This window comes from Salminus brasiliensis, chromosome 12 (assembly GCF_030463535.1).
Source record: "Salminus brasiliensis chromosome 12, fSalBra1.hap2, whole genome shotgun sequence".
NCBI classification, from domain to species: Eukaryota; Metazoa; Chordata; class Actinopteri; order Characiformes; family Bryconidae; genus Salminus; species Salminus brasiliensis.
Genome location: NC_132889.1, coordinates 31,868,437 through 31,883,737, shown reverse-complemented (window position 1 = coordinate 31,883,737; position 15,301 = coordinate 31,868,437). Strand labels below are relative to the sequence as shown.

Sequence of the window (15,301 nt, the reverse complement as noted above, 5' to 3'; positions counted from 1 at the left end):
TGGGGCTCCACCTGATAAACAGTGAGTGACCAGATCAGAACTGCAGATTGAATTACCCTGCTGTAATGTAACTGTGCAGCCCAACATGCTGTACATCAGATGGCCTGAATGGGTGGAATTAAACCACAATAGTGGCGTCTGCCCTGAGAAGTGGTTTGGTTTATATTATTCATATCACTTGGTTGGTACTATATGGACTGTCCAGGGAATGCTTTCTACTAGATAAGGTCAGGATCTTTGATGATCACCACTCGACCTCATCCCCAACTCCTCAGCTCATCCCAAAAGTATTGGATGGAGCACCATCCATCATTCCAGAGAACACAGCAAAATGGCTTTGTACCCGTCTAGTCCACACCTGGCATTAGGCAAGTTGCCAACAGGTTCATGTTGATCTCCTCCTGAGTCCTATTCTATTGGGAATACTACTCCACTGGGACTAGACAAGCAGTGTGTGTGTGCATTTGCACATCTGTGTCAGCAATGGGTGCAACTTAAAGTAGCTGAATGCATTAATCATATATCAAGTAAAGGTTCACACCCAGAAAGACTCACAGTGTTGAAGTTGGGGAACAGGCTGAGGGGGGACGAGCCATTGAGTCTGAATGGTAGGAAGTTCTTGAGGTCGAGAGGCGTCTGCAGTGGACGACCCTGCATGGGCAACGCAGCCAGCAGGGGGCTGCCCTGAGCTGCCGTACCTGCACACAGAGGAAAAACAACCAATCAGGGAGAGGGTTAAACCTACAAGAGGCCAATTAGGAATAGCAGATTGATGCAGGCACAAATCAGAGAGAATATGACGTGCCAGCAGGCGCCAATCAAAAATCCCACCATTCACACACAGCCCAATAGACCACACCTATTTATAATTACTACCAACTAGACAGCAGCCTGAGTTCAGGGCTCCTACATATTTGACCACCTGAAAGAACATCCTATTCAGACCAACCTGGCATGCCACACTTTCAGCTCTGTCAGCTTGCTAGCTTTGTTGCACTTTACCAAACTGAAATCTTTGGGGGAAAGTAGGGGGTGTGAGTACTTGCTTGTTTTAGTGACCTTTTAGTGACTATATGCAAGTATTGGGACACCTGCTCATTCATCGTTTTTTCCTAAATTAAGGGTATTAAACAAGAGTCTCTACTGTCCAGAAAAGGCTTTCTAAGATTTTGAAGCACTGAATGCAATGCAACAGCTGAATGCATTCATTAGAAAAGGGTGTCCACAAATATTTGGACATACAGTGTATTTCAGGTTTAGTTAGTTGTAGTATCAATAAATTCATACTGGGCTATACAGTAATACAGTGTCCTACAGTGTCTGTTTACCCTGGCAGGTGGCCATTAGCTCTGAGTGGGTTTGTACATGTGTTGTTACTGAGACCTAGTTAGGCTTCCCAAATGGGTCCCATCATAACAGCCAAGCCTAATCTCACATGGGTCCCATCTCGGCAAAGTGCTGTGTACATGTAGAAGCAGGTGCATGTAGACCAATAGAGGCGGTAAGAAGGCGAGACTTAGAAACAAACACTAGCATGAAATCAATGCAAACTCCCAGACAATTTTACATTTAACATTTACATTTAAGGCGTTTAGCAGATGCTCTTACCCAGAGCGACTTACAAAAGTGCTTTGTTTTCTTGTTATTTACCCAAGAAAAACCTCAGCTAGTCTGAATAGGCTAAAAATTCAAAGATACCTCTAAGCTGAGACACTACCAAACACAAGTCAATAAGGAGACCACTCTGCTATTCGCCCAAGGACACCTAGGGGAAGTTCGTTCCACTACTTGGTGCCAGGACAGAAAAAAGTCTGGATGCTTCTCTTTCGTGGATTTTATGGGATGGCTGGTCGAGCCGAGCCGTATTTGAAGCTTGAAGGGCTCTTGGTGCGGATCAGCTTTTGACCATTGCCATCAAGTATGGAGGGGCTGGTCCGTTCTTGGCTTTGTAGGCCAGAGTCAGGGTTTTGAATCTGACGCAGGCAGGAGCTGCAGGAAGCCAGTGAAGAGAGAATGCAGCAGTGGAGAGACATGGCTGAATTTAGGACCGTTGAAGACGACCCCTGCCACTGCATTCTGGATAAGTTGCAGGGGCCTGATGGTGCGCAGAGAGAGCCAGAAGAGAGTTGCAGTAGTCAAATTTACACAATTTAGAAATCCAGGCCAGACGCCAAAAGACGACGTTGAGAAAAAGAGGACGTCTGGTCACCCTGAATAATCCTATTCCTATCACCCAGAAAGACAATATCCTACGTTACCATTATATGGCATTTTTGCTAGTTAACTTGCTGTTGGACACTCCGTTTATTGCACAGCCAGGTGCTAGTGGCTGCAGGAGTGAAGAAAGGAGTGAAAAGTCTGAACCTGAAACAAACTGTAAAGAAACAGACTGGAAACCTGGTGACCAAATAACATCATCACTTTTCCCATTAAAGCTAATTACGAACTGATCGAAATCACTCAGCATTCTGCCAGGGTGGTTATAAATGCTAATCAATATGTGTAAAATGACCACACACACACACACACACACACACACACACACACTGTATACATGAATGCACATACGGACAAGCAAGAACACACACGCACACACATACACACACATACACACCATTAATCAATGAACTAGAATGAACTGACTTGTGAAGAGTAATAGACTGTGTATGTGTGTGTGTGTGTGTCTGTAGGGATATGGTGTTTTTAATGGAGCAGGGATGTAGAGCTTTCTCATTTTCTGGATGGCTAAGTCTCAGATGCAGGAACACTCCACATAGCTTAGATACTTACCCTACTATACAGATCAGTCACACACACACGCACACACACACACACACACAATGATATAGAAGAATCACTTTAGGTTCCATAAAGAACATTGGACTCTATTCAGTAACCCATTTTAGGTTTTTTTTTCTTTTCACATAAAACCTCTGGAGTTCACATGAATGTAAATAGATGAATTTTGTATGTAGATGTTTTTAGCTCTTATTTGCCAAACTGGTTTTTAGTTAAAAAATATATATTAGTAATAAAAAAAAAAATAATTATGAAAAAAGTGTACAGTGATGTGTCTGGGTGCACTGTCTACACAGTAGTGGAATATAGCCACCAGAAATGATGCACTCAACCCATGTTGAGTATTGTGTACGGTCCTGTGTACTGTTGTATATATAATTTTGAAGACGCGATCAAATCACAACCAGAGTGAAGTGAGTCGCTCTTTGTAAATGCAGCAAACGACTGTCGACTGTGTCAGCTAGAAGGGTCTGCAAAGAGTTCCAGCACTTCACTTGAAATCAGAACTATGAACAGTATGCTGAGTATGAGACAGACACGGCAGCGGCAGCAGCAGTGAAAGGACCGTTTCTCCCCCCAGTTCCAGCATATCCACTCCATCTGTGGCTGTTATTGGAATACACAGAAGACAGGCTATTCAAGGGGCAAATAAAAATGCTTAGTTTTAATCATTATTTATGTTAAGCAATATGGTCAATTTGTCAATTTTTATTTGTGGACAGATATAAATATTTTGTTTTACTAATTTATCTTTTTCACATTAACATATTTTATTTTTACTTTTGTTTCGAGGGTAAATATTTTTTTCAGGATTACTATATAAAAGGAGCACAGTCTCTTTTTTATGCATAATTTGGCTATATATTTTTTCTTTAATTTAAAAATACAGGAGAAAAATTGGACACAATGTATGTGTGCTATGTATACATCCCTAAGCAAAGCCATGCAGTACTGCTGTGAAGGTAATTGGCCAGTTTGTAATAAAAGAAATGAACATTTTTAGAACAGCTCAGAAAGTGCCGACATAAGCAGCTAATACTGTCTCACACAGACAATCACTGATCTTGTAGCCAAATCTAATCTAAGCAAATCTAAGAGATTTATATGGAAGCTAACAGGAATGGTGGAGGTCAAGTTAAGGTCTGGAAGTCATATTTTGCTCTGTTGGTAAGTTATTTTTTTTTATGTCAAAACTTTGTTAAAACATTGTTGAAGATTGTTAAATTGTAATTTTATAATAGTTTTTTTTTCTTTGAAAAGCAAGACAAAAATACATTTCTACTTTTACATTTATGCAATGGGGAAAATATTTTTGGTATTATTTGTTTAGCCTTTGGTCAAATGCTTCATTTTGTTCAGTTTCAGTTTTTATTTCAGTGCATCCCTCATAAAGTAATAGTAGAAGGTAAAATGCTTTCATATCTGTCCTTTACATGAAGCAACAAAGGATGAGATAAAAAGTTAAATGTATAAAATCTAAAAAACAAAATAAATAAATAAAATAAAATAAAAGATTCACAGTTGAACATATGGCATACACATACAGTGTACCTAAAAATAAACACATAAAGTAATATATGTAATGTAAGATATGAGCGGGGTTAAATCATCCCCAGCAGGTCGGTTAATAATGAGGCCTCTATGCAGTTTTACAGCCCTGCTATTTAGTGTAGATCAGAAACATCTAGAAACACATTCCTCTCTGTCTCTCTGTCTCTCTCTCTCTCTCTCTCTGGCTTTGTTAGTCACAGTTAGATAAACACAGCCTGATGAAGTTCATTAGTTACAATTACGACAAGGACAAAATAATAAAAACCAAGGGGATGTTTGTGTGGGAGCTGAATTTAGACCTAAAGCCACACATAACCTCATTCCATCACTTTGCTTTACCCTCTGCTACCCACATTGCCTACTCACTGTGTGTTTGTGTGTGTGTGTGTTTTCTGTGTATCTTTGTGTTCTGTGCCTTAGCGCTGTATGTAAAGTAACCTGCAGTGCTTTATAGAAAAGAAATGTAACTTTTATAGGAATTTATTTAGGGTTAATATGTAAAAGAAGCACAGTCTCTTTCCTTTTTTGCATTATTTGTCCAAAATTTGTCCTTCAATTAAAAAATACAGGAGACAAATTTGACAAAATGTATGTGTGCTATGTACACATCCCTAAGTAAAGCCATGCAGTACTGCTGTGAAGGTAATTGGCCAGTTTGTAATAAAAGAAATGAAAAGTCATTTTTAGAACAGCTCAGAAAGTGCCGACATAAGCAGCTGATATCATGTCTCACACAGACAATCACTGATCCCGCCTTGTGGCCAAAGCTAAGCTGAAAATATATGGCCGTTAACAGAATGGTTGGAGTCAAGTTGAGGTCTGGAAGGCCTCAGAAGCCTTCTAAGAGACTTGCTCATAGGACTGCAAAATCCTTGCTTGACTGCAAAAGACCTTCAGGAAGATTTAGCAGACTCTGGAGTGGGTGGTGCACTGTTCTACTGTGCAGCGACACCTACACAAATATGACCTTTGTGAAAAGAGTCCTCCTTCTCTGCTCCCTCACCACAAAATTCAACGTCAGGAGTTTTCAAAAGTATGCATAGGTCAGCTTTTTATAAACGCAGGAGATGAAAAGAGGATAGCTCTACAGCAGCACAATGATTCTAAACGCCTCAGAATTCACAATGGACGACCTTAAGAGGTGCAAGCTGATGGTTTTTCTATTGTCCTCACAGTCCCTGCTGACCTAAAAGTTGAAAATCAGTGTATTAAAAGATATACCTCAAAAGAGCCATGCAGTAAGACGGACCAATAATCTGACAGAGCTAGAAGCTTTCTGCAAGGATGAACAGGTAAAAAAAAACAATATTAAAAAGCTGAGTTAGTTTTGCCAAAGAGAGCGTTACTAAGCACTGACCACACACGGTGTCCAAACTTTTGAAACTGTAATATATAATTTATATGTATTAAATATATTTAATAAAATATAATAAAATACATTGCTTTTTAATCCCCTTTGGAAATCAGGCTATCTATTATCAACAGATATTTTGACCAGGGTTGCATAATATTGAGTAGGCCACCACAACAGATCTGACCTGTCGAGGCATGGATTTCACAAGACGTCACAAAAAAAAAGGTGTCCTGTGGTATCTGGCAGCAAGGCATCAGCAGTCTAAGTCCTGTAAGTCGAGAGGTGGGGCCTCCATGGATCACCTCAATTAGCCTTAGATGCCCATGACCCTGTCGCTGCTTCACCAGTTACCCCTTCCTGTAGCACTTTTAGTAGGTACTGACCACTGCATACCAGAAAAACCCCACAAGACCTGCCTGATGTTTTGGAGATGTTCTGACCCAGTCTGTCATCTAGCCATCCCAGTTTGGCCATTGTCAAAGATGCTGGCCCATTTGTCCTTTAACAACTGACTGTTCACTTGCTGCCTTATATGTAGATCCCACCTCTTGACAGATGCTTCGGTAAATAAACATAATCAATGCTTTTCCTGCCAGTGGTGGTGCTAATGTTATGGCTGTAAGGTCAGTGTCCTCACTTCTAAGCTGGTTTGCTATCAGCATAAAGACATTTGGTCCTCAAAAAGCACTAAAACACCACAAGCTAGTGTATTAATGTTTCAGTGAGATGTAGTCCTGAGGTCAAATGGTGCCATGTGTTAGTGCAGAAAACAGAGCCAGCACAATTTCACTAAACCTTGCTCACACTCACACACACACACACACACTTATACACAGTCGCTCGCTCATTTCACTCTTTCTTTTTCCTGACAAGTTGAGTTGAAAGGCATAATCATGATTTTCAGAGTAGTAATTAGCTGAGACTGCAGCCCCAACCCCCTTCTTACACACACACAGACAGACAGACACACACACACACATACATAGCACAGCCCAGCTGCTCTCTCTCGCTCTCTCCAGCTCCTCCTTTTCTATATTTTCTACTTTTAAAAACATTCATACTCTTCTTCTCAATCCCTGAAGATTATTATCCGCTGTACTAGATATATGTATCTATATCTATATATCTACATATATATCTGCACTACACCCACACTCAACTCAGGTTGTAGAAATCTCTGGATGGGTTAAAAAGAGGCCTTTATTTATCTAAAAATTCCAGTTACCTTTTACATTGTGCCAAAAATTCCTAATGAAAGAACCAAGAGAAATGATCCTAAATGACCTAAAATAAAAACACTTACTAATATTAACATTTCTGAATTTTAGCTTCTCCTATGAAGTTACTATTGTATGAAGGTTTTGTTCCCACCACAATGATATAAACACTACACTGGACAAAGAGTATTGGAGCACCTCCAGATGTTTGTAAGACCCCATTGGCATTAATATGGAATTGGTCCCCTGTTTGCAGCTCTAACAGCAGGTCTGGAACTCTGCAGCTATTGAGTTGGCAGAGCGTTGGAGACTTTCATGCACTTGGTCTGAGCTCAGAACTCGGTTTGTGGTTCCTAAATATGTCCACTTTTCAATAAGATTACTCACAGCTAATGCTGGAAGATCTAGGATGGAAGAAATTTCACTGACTTGCTGTTGCAGCGGTGGCTCCTATTACAGACCCACGCTGGAATTCTGTGTGCTCTTTAGAAACACCTATTCTTCTACTAATGTGTGGAAAGGCAGACTGCATGGCTAGTTGATTCATTTAATACACCTGTGGCAATGTGGAAACATCTGAATTCAACAATTAAGAGATGTCCCAATATTTTTGGCCATACAGTACTGTGTAGAGGTTTTACGCATGTAATTACATCATTTAAATCCATGTCTCTCAGCAGTAAGAGGGTTTGTACTGTAGAATCTCCAGATCTCATTAAAACAGATGCAAGTGAACATTAATTCAGTAAAAAGGAGCAAGAGCTTCTCATTCTGAGGAAAGTAGCTGAGATCTTCTGAGCTAGTCTGAAGAACAGAGCTTGGTTCCTCCAGGTTTCTCCTGGATGCCCCCCAGTCCAGCCAGCACAGCGTGGACGTGTTCAATACCATCAGCAGCAGCAGCAGCAGCAGCTCACCTGATTTACCATCATTAAGCTCTGATTTACTAAACCAGGTGTTGGATGATCACTATAAATAACACTAGACTCCATGAGGAGAGCTTTGGAGATGTTTTAATGAACACAGTGATGGAAAATCACGACTTTCTGTATGAATGTTATTAGTGTTTATTCTAATATCAGTGTTTTACTGAGGAAATAAACACCCACTGCCCAGAAGTTTCATATACATATATGTCCCCATGTCCTGATATTGTATAAAAGCAAAACCTGTGTGTGTGTGTGTGTGTGTGTGTGTGTGTGTGTGTATGTCCGAGATGGCGGGATGGTGCACATGCTAAGCTGATTTCTTCTGGACTGAGGCATTGCCCATGTCTCCTGCATTTACATAACCTAGGGCATGCTCTCTCTCTCACACACACACACACAAACACACACTGCTGTCACAACCTCTCTCATCTCAACATGGACTCGGGCTGCGCGCTGCTGCCAGCGGGTACTTTGTGTGTGTTTTGCTGTATGTGTGTGTTTTGTTTGTGTGCATGCCGGTGCACCTGTGCAGCACGCGTACAGTAATCAGACTCTGATAGAAAGACAATGGGAAACAGGACTGAAATGAAAAGGTCAGAAACAGTAGCAGAAGATAAGGAGAAGAAACCACTTATTCTATACACATCAATTAGCCATAACATTAAAATCACCTGCGTAATAATGAGTTGGTCCCCCTTGTGCCCGCTGAGGCACAGACTCTGTAAGACCTCTGGCACCAAGGCAGTAGCAGTTAAGTCCTGAGAGTTGTGAGATGGAGCCTCCATGGACTGCATCAATGAGACTTAGGTCCCCATGACTCTCCGGCTCATTGATTGACCTTTCCTGGAGCACTTTTGGTAGGTACTGACCACTGCATACAGAGAACACCACACAAGACCTGCCTGATGTTTTGGAGATGTTCTGAAGATGTTGGTATACGTTTATAATAGCAGCTAATGGTCAACCCTTAAGCCCTGTATGTGGTCCTATACTTCAGCTCAGTATATTTTCCCCCCTTAAAGACATACACTAGATGGACAAAAGTTTTGGGACACCTACATATTAATTGTTTCTTTTTAAATCAAGAGTATTAAAAAGACTCTACTGTTCAGGGTACTACATTTTGGAGCATTGCTGTGAGGATTTGATTGCATTCAGCATCATAACAGTGCTAGTGAGGGCAGAATGTTGGATGATCACCACCTCACCTCATCCCAAACTAACTCCCGAACTCATCGCGAAAGTATTTGATGGAGCACCAACAATCATTCCAGGGAACACAGTTCCACTGCTCCTCTGCTGGATGCTGGAGGCTTCATACTCCTTTAGTCCACACCTGGCATCAGGATCAGCAGCTTAAAGTAACTGAACACATTCATTAGAAGGGGTGTTCACAAACATTTGGACATGCAGTGTAAGGGTCCCAGTCCTAGCAAGTTGGTGGGTCCTGGATATGATTAAAATGTGGGGAGATAATTAGGAAAAGAATGATAAAGCTATACACACAGATATACAAAGATCTGTTCTGCATTTCAAATGTGTGTGTTATACTTTCACAACATCTGCCTTTTCTCTTTCTCTTAAGCTTCAGCTGCAAAAACACTGCAGACAACAAGCTGAGAGCTACAATGACCAAAAAATCACTGCTTTCAGTTTCAGCTTCAACCTAAAGGACGCATGGAAAAGTGACTATGCTACTGCAAGTGTGTGTTCACTGCAGATATGCAGAGTTTGTCCCCTAAGACTCTCCAGACTAATTCATTTTGTGTCTAGCTGATGAGAACGGCAGGTGATTCGCAGAAAACAACTGTAACAGCATCGACAGGCAGTTTAATCTGTGGAATCTGCAGATATCAGCAGTGATAACCAAAGCAAGGTTTTATATGAGGGGTTTCTCTGTCATACTGTAGCTCGTAGCTCATTGTGTGGGACGTGCAGGTTCTGAACTTTCGATGAAGGTGTTTGTAAGTATAAGAGAGATGTATTTGTTATTTCTGGACAGTGAAGCATATGAAAGTTGTCAGAAGTGGTGTCTAAAATCTGATCCACCTAGTTTTTATGTTGCTAAGCAACATCACCCTGCTTTGCTGAACTACATATATTTTGCTGATACATATATATATTTTTTTCAGAAATTCTCATAATAGGTCCTAATGGTAATGGAGGCTTTTAATGGAGTTTCAAAGTCTGGGTTGAAAACAAGACCAAGGTAGTACAGTATTGATGCTTAAACATAAAAAATGGAAATCATAATGACTCTGGTGCCTCATTTTGATTAGTGCTGCTATAAGTAATATGTTTAAGATTTAAGTTATTTATTTTTTGTAAAAACATATTTCTGATAGTTTTTCTAATAAAAGTCTACCTAACCCAGAGGATCGTGAGTTCAAATTCCTGGTCATGCTGCTTTGCCATCAGCAGCCGGTTCCCCAGAGAGCACAACTGGCCATACCCAAATGTTGGCTTATGCACCAGAGCTAGGGACCTGGTGCTTTTCTTTGGAGGCCTAGCAGTGCTGCATTGGCGGCAGTTCGAAAAGAGGTGGTGTTTGACTTCAGATGTAGCGGAGGAGGAAGGATGTGCTTGTGCTCCCCCTTCTAGTGTGGGTAGCATTGCAAGTGATAGGGGGAATGTTGGTGAGTGAGTGGGTGGGTTAATCGGCTCAGCTAAATTGGGGAGAAAATTGGGTAAAAAGAAATAGTCCACCTAGCTGAAGAATCAGCCAATTGCTCAAGCATTTCTGAAATGACTGAGCAAAGAATGATCGAGCTTTGCTCTGCCCTGATTACATTTAATCAGTGTATCAAAAAAACGGCAGCCAAGCAGTCAATACTACAGTCTTCACACCACGTTCTCCAAACATCTCTCACCGGCCTCTTCACTGTGCTGTCCTAACCCTTCCTAAAGGCCACGGCTCTTGTTCTCTTCACACTCTCTCCCTCTCCCCCTCCCCCCTTTCCCCCTCGCCCCCCTTCAGAGCGGCAGGCGTAAAAAGATGAGTCTGCTACTTTTGATGAGGCGTAACCGCGCATGAAGAACATAATGAGGAATGAAATGATGGAGTGATTTCAGGCTCGGCTGGAGCTGCGTGTTGCGGGCCGCGGAACGAGCCAGCTGAATTAGCTCCAGCACAAAAAGATCCTTCTGGAAGCACAAGGTCATTCTTCTGGTCACCTTCGCAAAAAGCACAGCTCTGATTGGCTCCCGGTGCTGATTTAATCTAGCAGGTAGAGAGATAATCTGGTGCTGTGAGGAGAGAGTTTACAAAAGGCTGAAGACTACACTGCTTGTAGTTTAAACTGTCTGTAGTTCTTTTATTCTCTCAGCATTTGGATTGTGGGTGACCTCACATAGACATATCCACCTTATTTTCCATTATCCATAAAGGGGGTGGCCATCTTTGTTTACTATGTGTTAGAACTTCAGCGGATCCACTGATACAGAGAACAACCACAGTGATAATAAACATACAGCGGGTAGAAAACCCATATCCACCACCACCTCCCTTGTTCAATAAACGCTAGACATCAGCCAATTCATTCAAGTTATGCATCTAAAATAAAACTTCACCATATTTTCCCTTCCAAATCAACATTATGTGACAGATGTAAAGGTGCAGAAGGTTCCCTTGCTCATCTCTTTTGGATGTGTCCTAAACTGAACATCTACTGGGGTGATATATTTGTCTGTTACTCAGAGATATATACTTTAAGACTAGCTCTGTTCGGTTTCTCAATGGCCTTTTATTGTTTTGATAATTGTATGCAAATCGCTGTTATGTTGTATAATAATAATATATAATATTAATAATATATAATAATGATAGAATAATAACAGCAAAAAGATCATTTTAAGACTATGGAAATCAGATTCCACACCAACATTTAAAAGTTGCAAATATGTTACATACTGAAAGACTCAGGTATGTGTTGTCTGGTTGTTTAGAGAATTTTTTGTTTTTAAATATGGAGCCTGTTGTTGGAGTACCTAGCCAGTTTTTGTACATTGCCCTCAAATTTTATGTCTATGATCTGGATATACGTATTTTGTTTTGTCTTTTATAGTTTGTATTGTTTTATTTTGATATTTTTCTTGTTTGATTTATTTTATAATTTTTCTTTTTATTATTTATTTATTTTATTTTCTCTTTTTACTTTAATTGCAGGATCACTGTTGTGAAAATTCTATAAATAAATGTATCAAAAAACAAACAAACAAACAAAAAAACATCCACCCACACGGCCATATATCTGCTCTTATCGTTCTGTGGAGGGGAAACCAACACCAGAACGTCCCCACCCAGACAAAAGGCTCGGTTATGAAGCTATGATAAAGCAGACGCGTCGGGTTCTTGTAAAAGAAATTTGCAACCTTCTCTTCTTCTTCTACATGGTGACCCACAAACACTCTGATCTTTTTGTGTGGTGTTGGAAGGCTAGTTAGCTCTGCTCTAAATAAGGTTAAATAGCCAGCTGGAGTGTTGGGTTAGCATAGCTGGCTACTGTATGGTCAGTGTCCAAAAAATGTTCAGATTCAGCCAACAGTACCTGTGCTGTAAAATCCACAGCATATACCGTCCGTCCGTCCTGCAGGAGTGGATTTGTACTTATTTTCAACTTCTAAAACTGTATGTATGTGTGTGTGTGTGTGTGTGTGTGTGTGTGTGTGCGTGGGGGGTGGCCGGGGGTACACACAAATTCTGCCAGTGTGTGGTTTTTCATGGCTCATGTGTATGATGTGTTCATTCATGCTGAACTGATTTTATACTAAAATGAAGTGTGTGGGGTGGGGGGTGGTCGGGGGGTTCTCCAAATGTTTGACAAACACACAAGCACAGCTGCCCACCACTGTTTAAGGCCTTTTTCATCAAAGAATGAAAGTATATTAGGGCCTGTTTCTCTCTCTCTCTCCAATTCTGTCTCTCTCTTTCCCCTTCTCTCTCTCTCTCTCTCTCTCTCTCTCTCTCACGATCCCGTTTCTCTGTCTCTCTGTATTTCTTTCTCTTCTTTATCTTTCCGTCTCCCTCCCTTCTCTCTATTTCCTCTTTTCTCTCTTTCTATCTCTCTTCCCCCTTTTTTATCTCTCTCTTTCTTTCCCCATCTCTCTTTCCCATTTTCTCTTCCTTGCTGTCTCTCTCTTTCCTCCCTTCTTTCTCTCTCTCTCCCCTTTTCTCCACCCTCTCCCTCTCTCTCTCTCCCCTTTTCTCCACCCTCTCTCTCTCTCCCCTCTTCTCTCTCTCTTTCTTTGTTTTCTTTTCATTCTCACACTGATTCTTTTTCTCTGCATTTGTCTTTGTCTCCCTCTCCCTCCCTCTCCCTCTCCCTCTCCCTCTCTCTCTCTCTGGCTGTGACAGCATCCTCCTGCAGCCTGATTTCACGCCTGACTAAGCCCAGCCTGACCTGCCATCAGAAAATAGGACACACACTTTCTCTCTCTCTTTCTCTCCCTCTCTCTCTCTCTCTCTCGCTCTCTCTCTCACACACACACACACACACACACACACACACACAAATACAACCCTAAAGTCCATTCGGACACAGGGCTTCTACGAGGTGTGTGATAGTGTTGGAAATGCAGGGGAGGGTCAGTAAGTGATGAGTGCTGAACAGAAGACCAGAGCTCAGCCTAAAGCCACACTAAACACTGCACCAGGTACCTGTGTATTTATAGAAGAGTAAGGTGCAATATCGTACAGTACATGACAGTTTAGTATAGTGCAGTATAGTGTAGTACAGTGCAGTATATTATAGTGTAGTGTAGTACACTATACTGCACTGTACTACACTATAGTGTACTATAGTAAAGTATACTGTATAGTATAACTTACTACAGTGCAGTATATTGTTGTGCAGTATAGTGTAGAACAGTGCAGCATAGTGTAGTACAGTGCAGCACAGTATAGTACAGTGCAGCATAGTGTAGTACAGTACAGTGCAGCACAGTATAGTACAGTGCAGCATAGTGTAGTACAGTACAGTGCAGTATAGTGTGGTGCAGTGCAGCATAGTGTAGTACAGTGCAGTATAGTGTAGTACAGTGCAGCATAGTGTAGTACAGTATAGTGTAGTACAGTGCAACATAGTGTAGTACAGTACAGTATAGTGTAGTACAGTGCAGCATAGTGTAGTACAGTATAGTGTAGTACAGTGCAACATAGTGTAGTACAGTACAGTGCAGCATAGTGTAGTACAGTGCAGTATAATGTAGTAACAGTGCAGTATAGTGTAGTGCAGTGCAGTATAGTGTAGTACAGTGCAGCATAGTGTAGAACAGTGCAGTATAGTGTAGTATAGTGCAGTATAGTGTAGTGCAGTGTAGCATAGTGTAGTACAGTGCAGTATAGTGTAGTGCAGTGCAGTATAGTGCAGTACAGTGCAGTATAATGTAGTACAGTGCAGTATAATGTAGTACAGTGCAGTACAGTATTGTGCAGTATAGTGTAGAACAGTGCAGCATAGTGTAGAACAGTGCAGTATAGTGTAGAACAGTGTAGCATAGTGTAGTGCAGCACAGTGTAGTAGAGTACAGTGCAGTGTAGTACAGTACAATGCACTATAGTACCATGTAGTACAGTGCAGTTTAGTATATTATAGTACAGTGCCGTGCAGAACGAATAGAACACGAATGCAGGCACAGTAATGCTCTACACACACACACACACACACACACACACACACACACACACACACACACTTCACTGCAGTATTCAGGAATCGCATCATCCACACAATCCAGCACCAACCTGCCATTTTGGGAAGAGGAGGAACAGTTATTTCCAACTGAATGTTTTCTTTCCAGCCAATCAGACAATCACTGTGACGAGTGAAGGCGGGGCTTGCGTCTGTATATGTGGGAGCTTTTAGAGGTTAAATAAAAAGTTCTGTTCATTAAAATAAAAATCTACAAAAGGTCCACTTTAAGTAAGAACTGTTCCAAATTATACTGAAAATTGTTCTTGTGACTCCACAACACTAACAACCAGGGAACCCTCTCTGCTGCAATACAGAACTATTCTTTAAAAGGTTCTTAGAAGAACCACCTACAAGAAGTTTTCAGTGTATATTAAAAACCCTCTAACTAGGCAAAGAGTCAATTATACATTTAAATGGTTCTTTGAGCTGTCATGGGTCTATACAGAACCACTGTGTTTACTGTAGAACCCTTGCTTAGAAGACTTTGTGTGTATGGGGGTGAATTCTGGCTATAATATTAAACATGCAGGAATACAAATAGCTCAAAATGTTAAAAAAGGCCAATCACTTATCAATGCTCAGCTATCGATCCGCTGATCCCTATGGGAGGTGTTCTACTTCGTTTCACAGTAAGATTCGGCCATCACTGCAGAGCAGGCTGGTGCTGATAGGGAAGTGGACACTGGGGGCCAGTCTGAGGTCAGAGGAGTGGAAGCAAGTGGAGCGAGTGATGAAGAGCTCGATTAAACGATAAGATCTAAA

The 15,301-nt window shown here is 41.2% G+C and overlaps 1 protein-coding gene across 4 annotated transcripts in view; it reads right to left on the bottom strand.

The window, feature by feature from the left end:
• The window catches only part of znf385c (zinc finger protein 385C), a 118,874-nt gene that overhangs the window by 21,834 nt on the left and 81,739 nt on the right, over positions 1–15,301 (bottom strand). For all 4 annotated transcript variants that reach the window (XM_072694181.1, XM_072694182.1, XM_072694183.1 and 1 more), the window contains one exon: positions 556–698. In XM_072694181.1, coding sequence (XP_072550282.1) covers positions 556–698 — 143 coding nt within the window. The remainder of the gene's footprint in view (positions 1–555; positions 699–15,301) is intronic.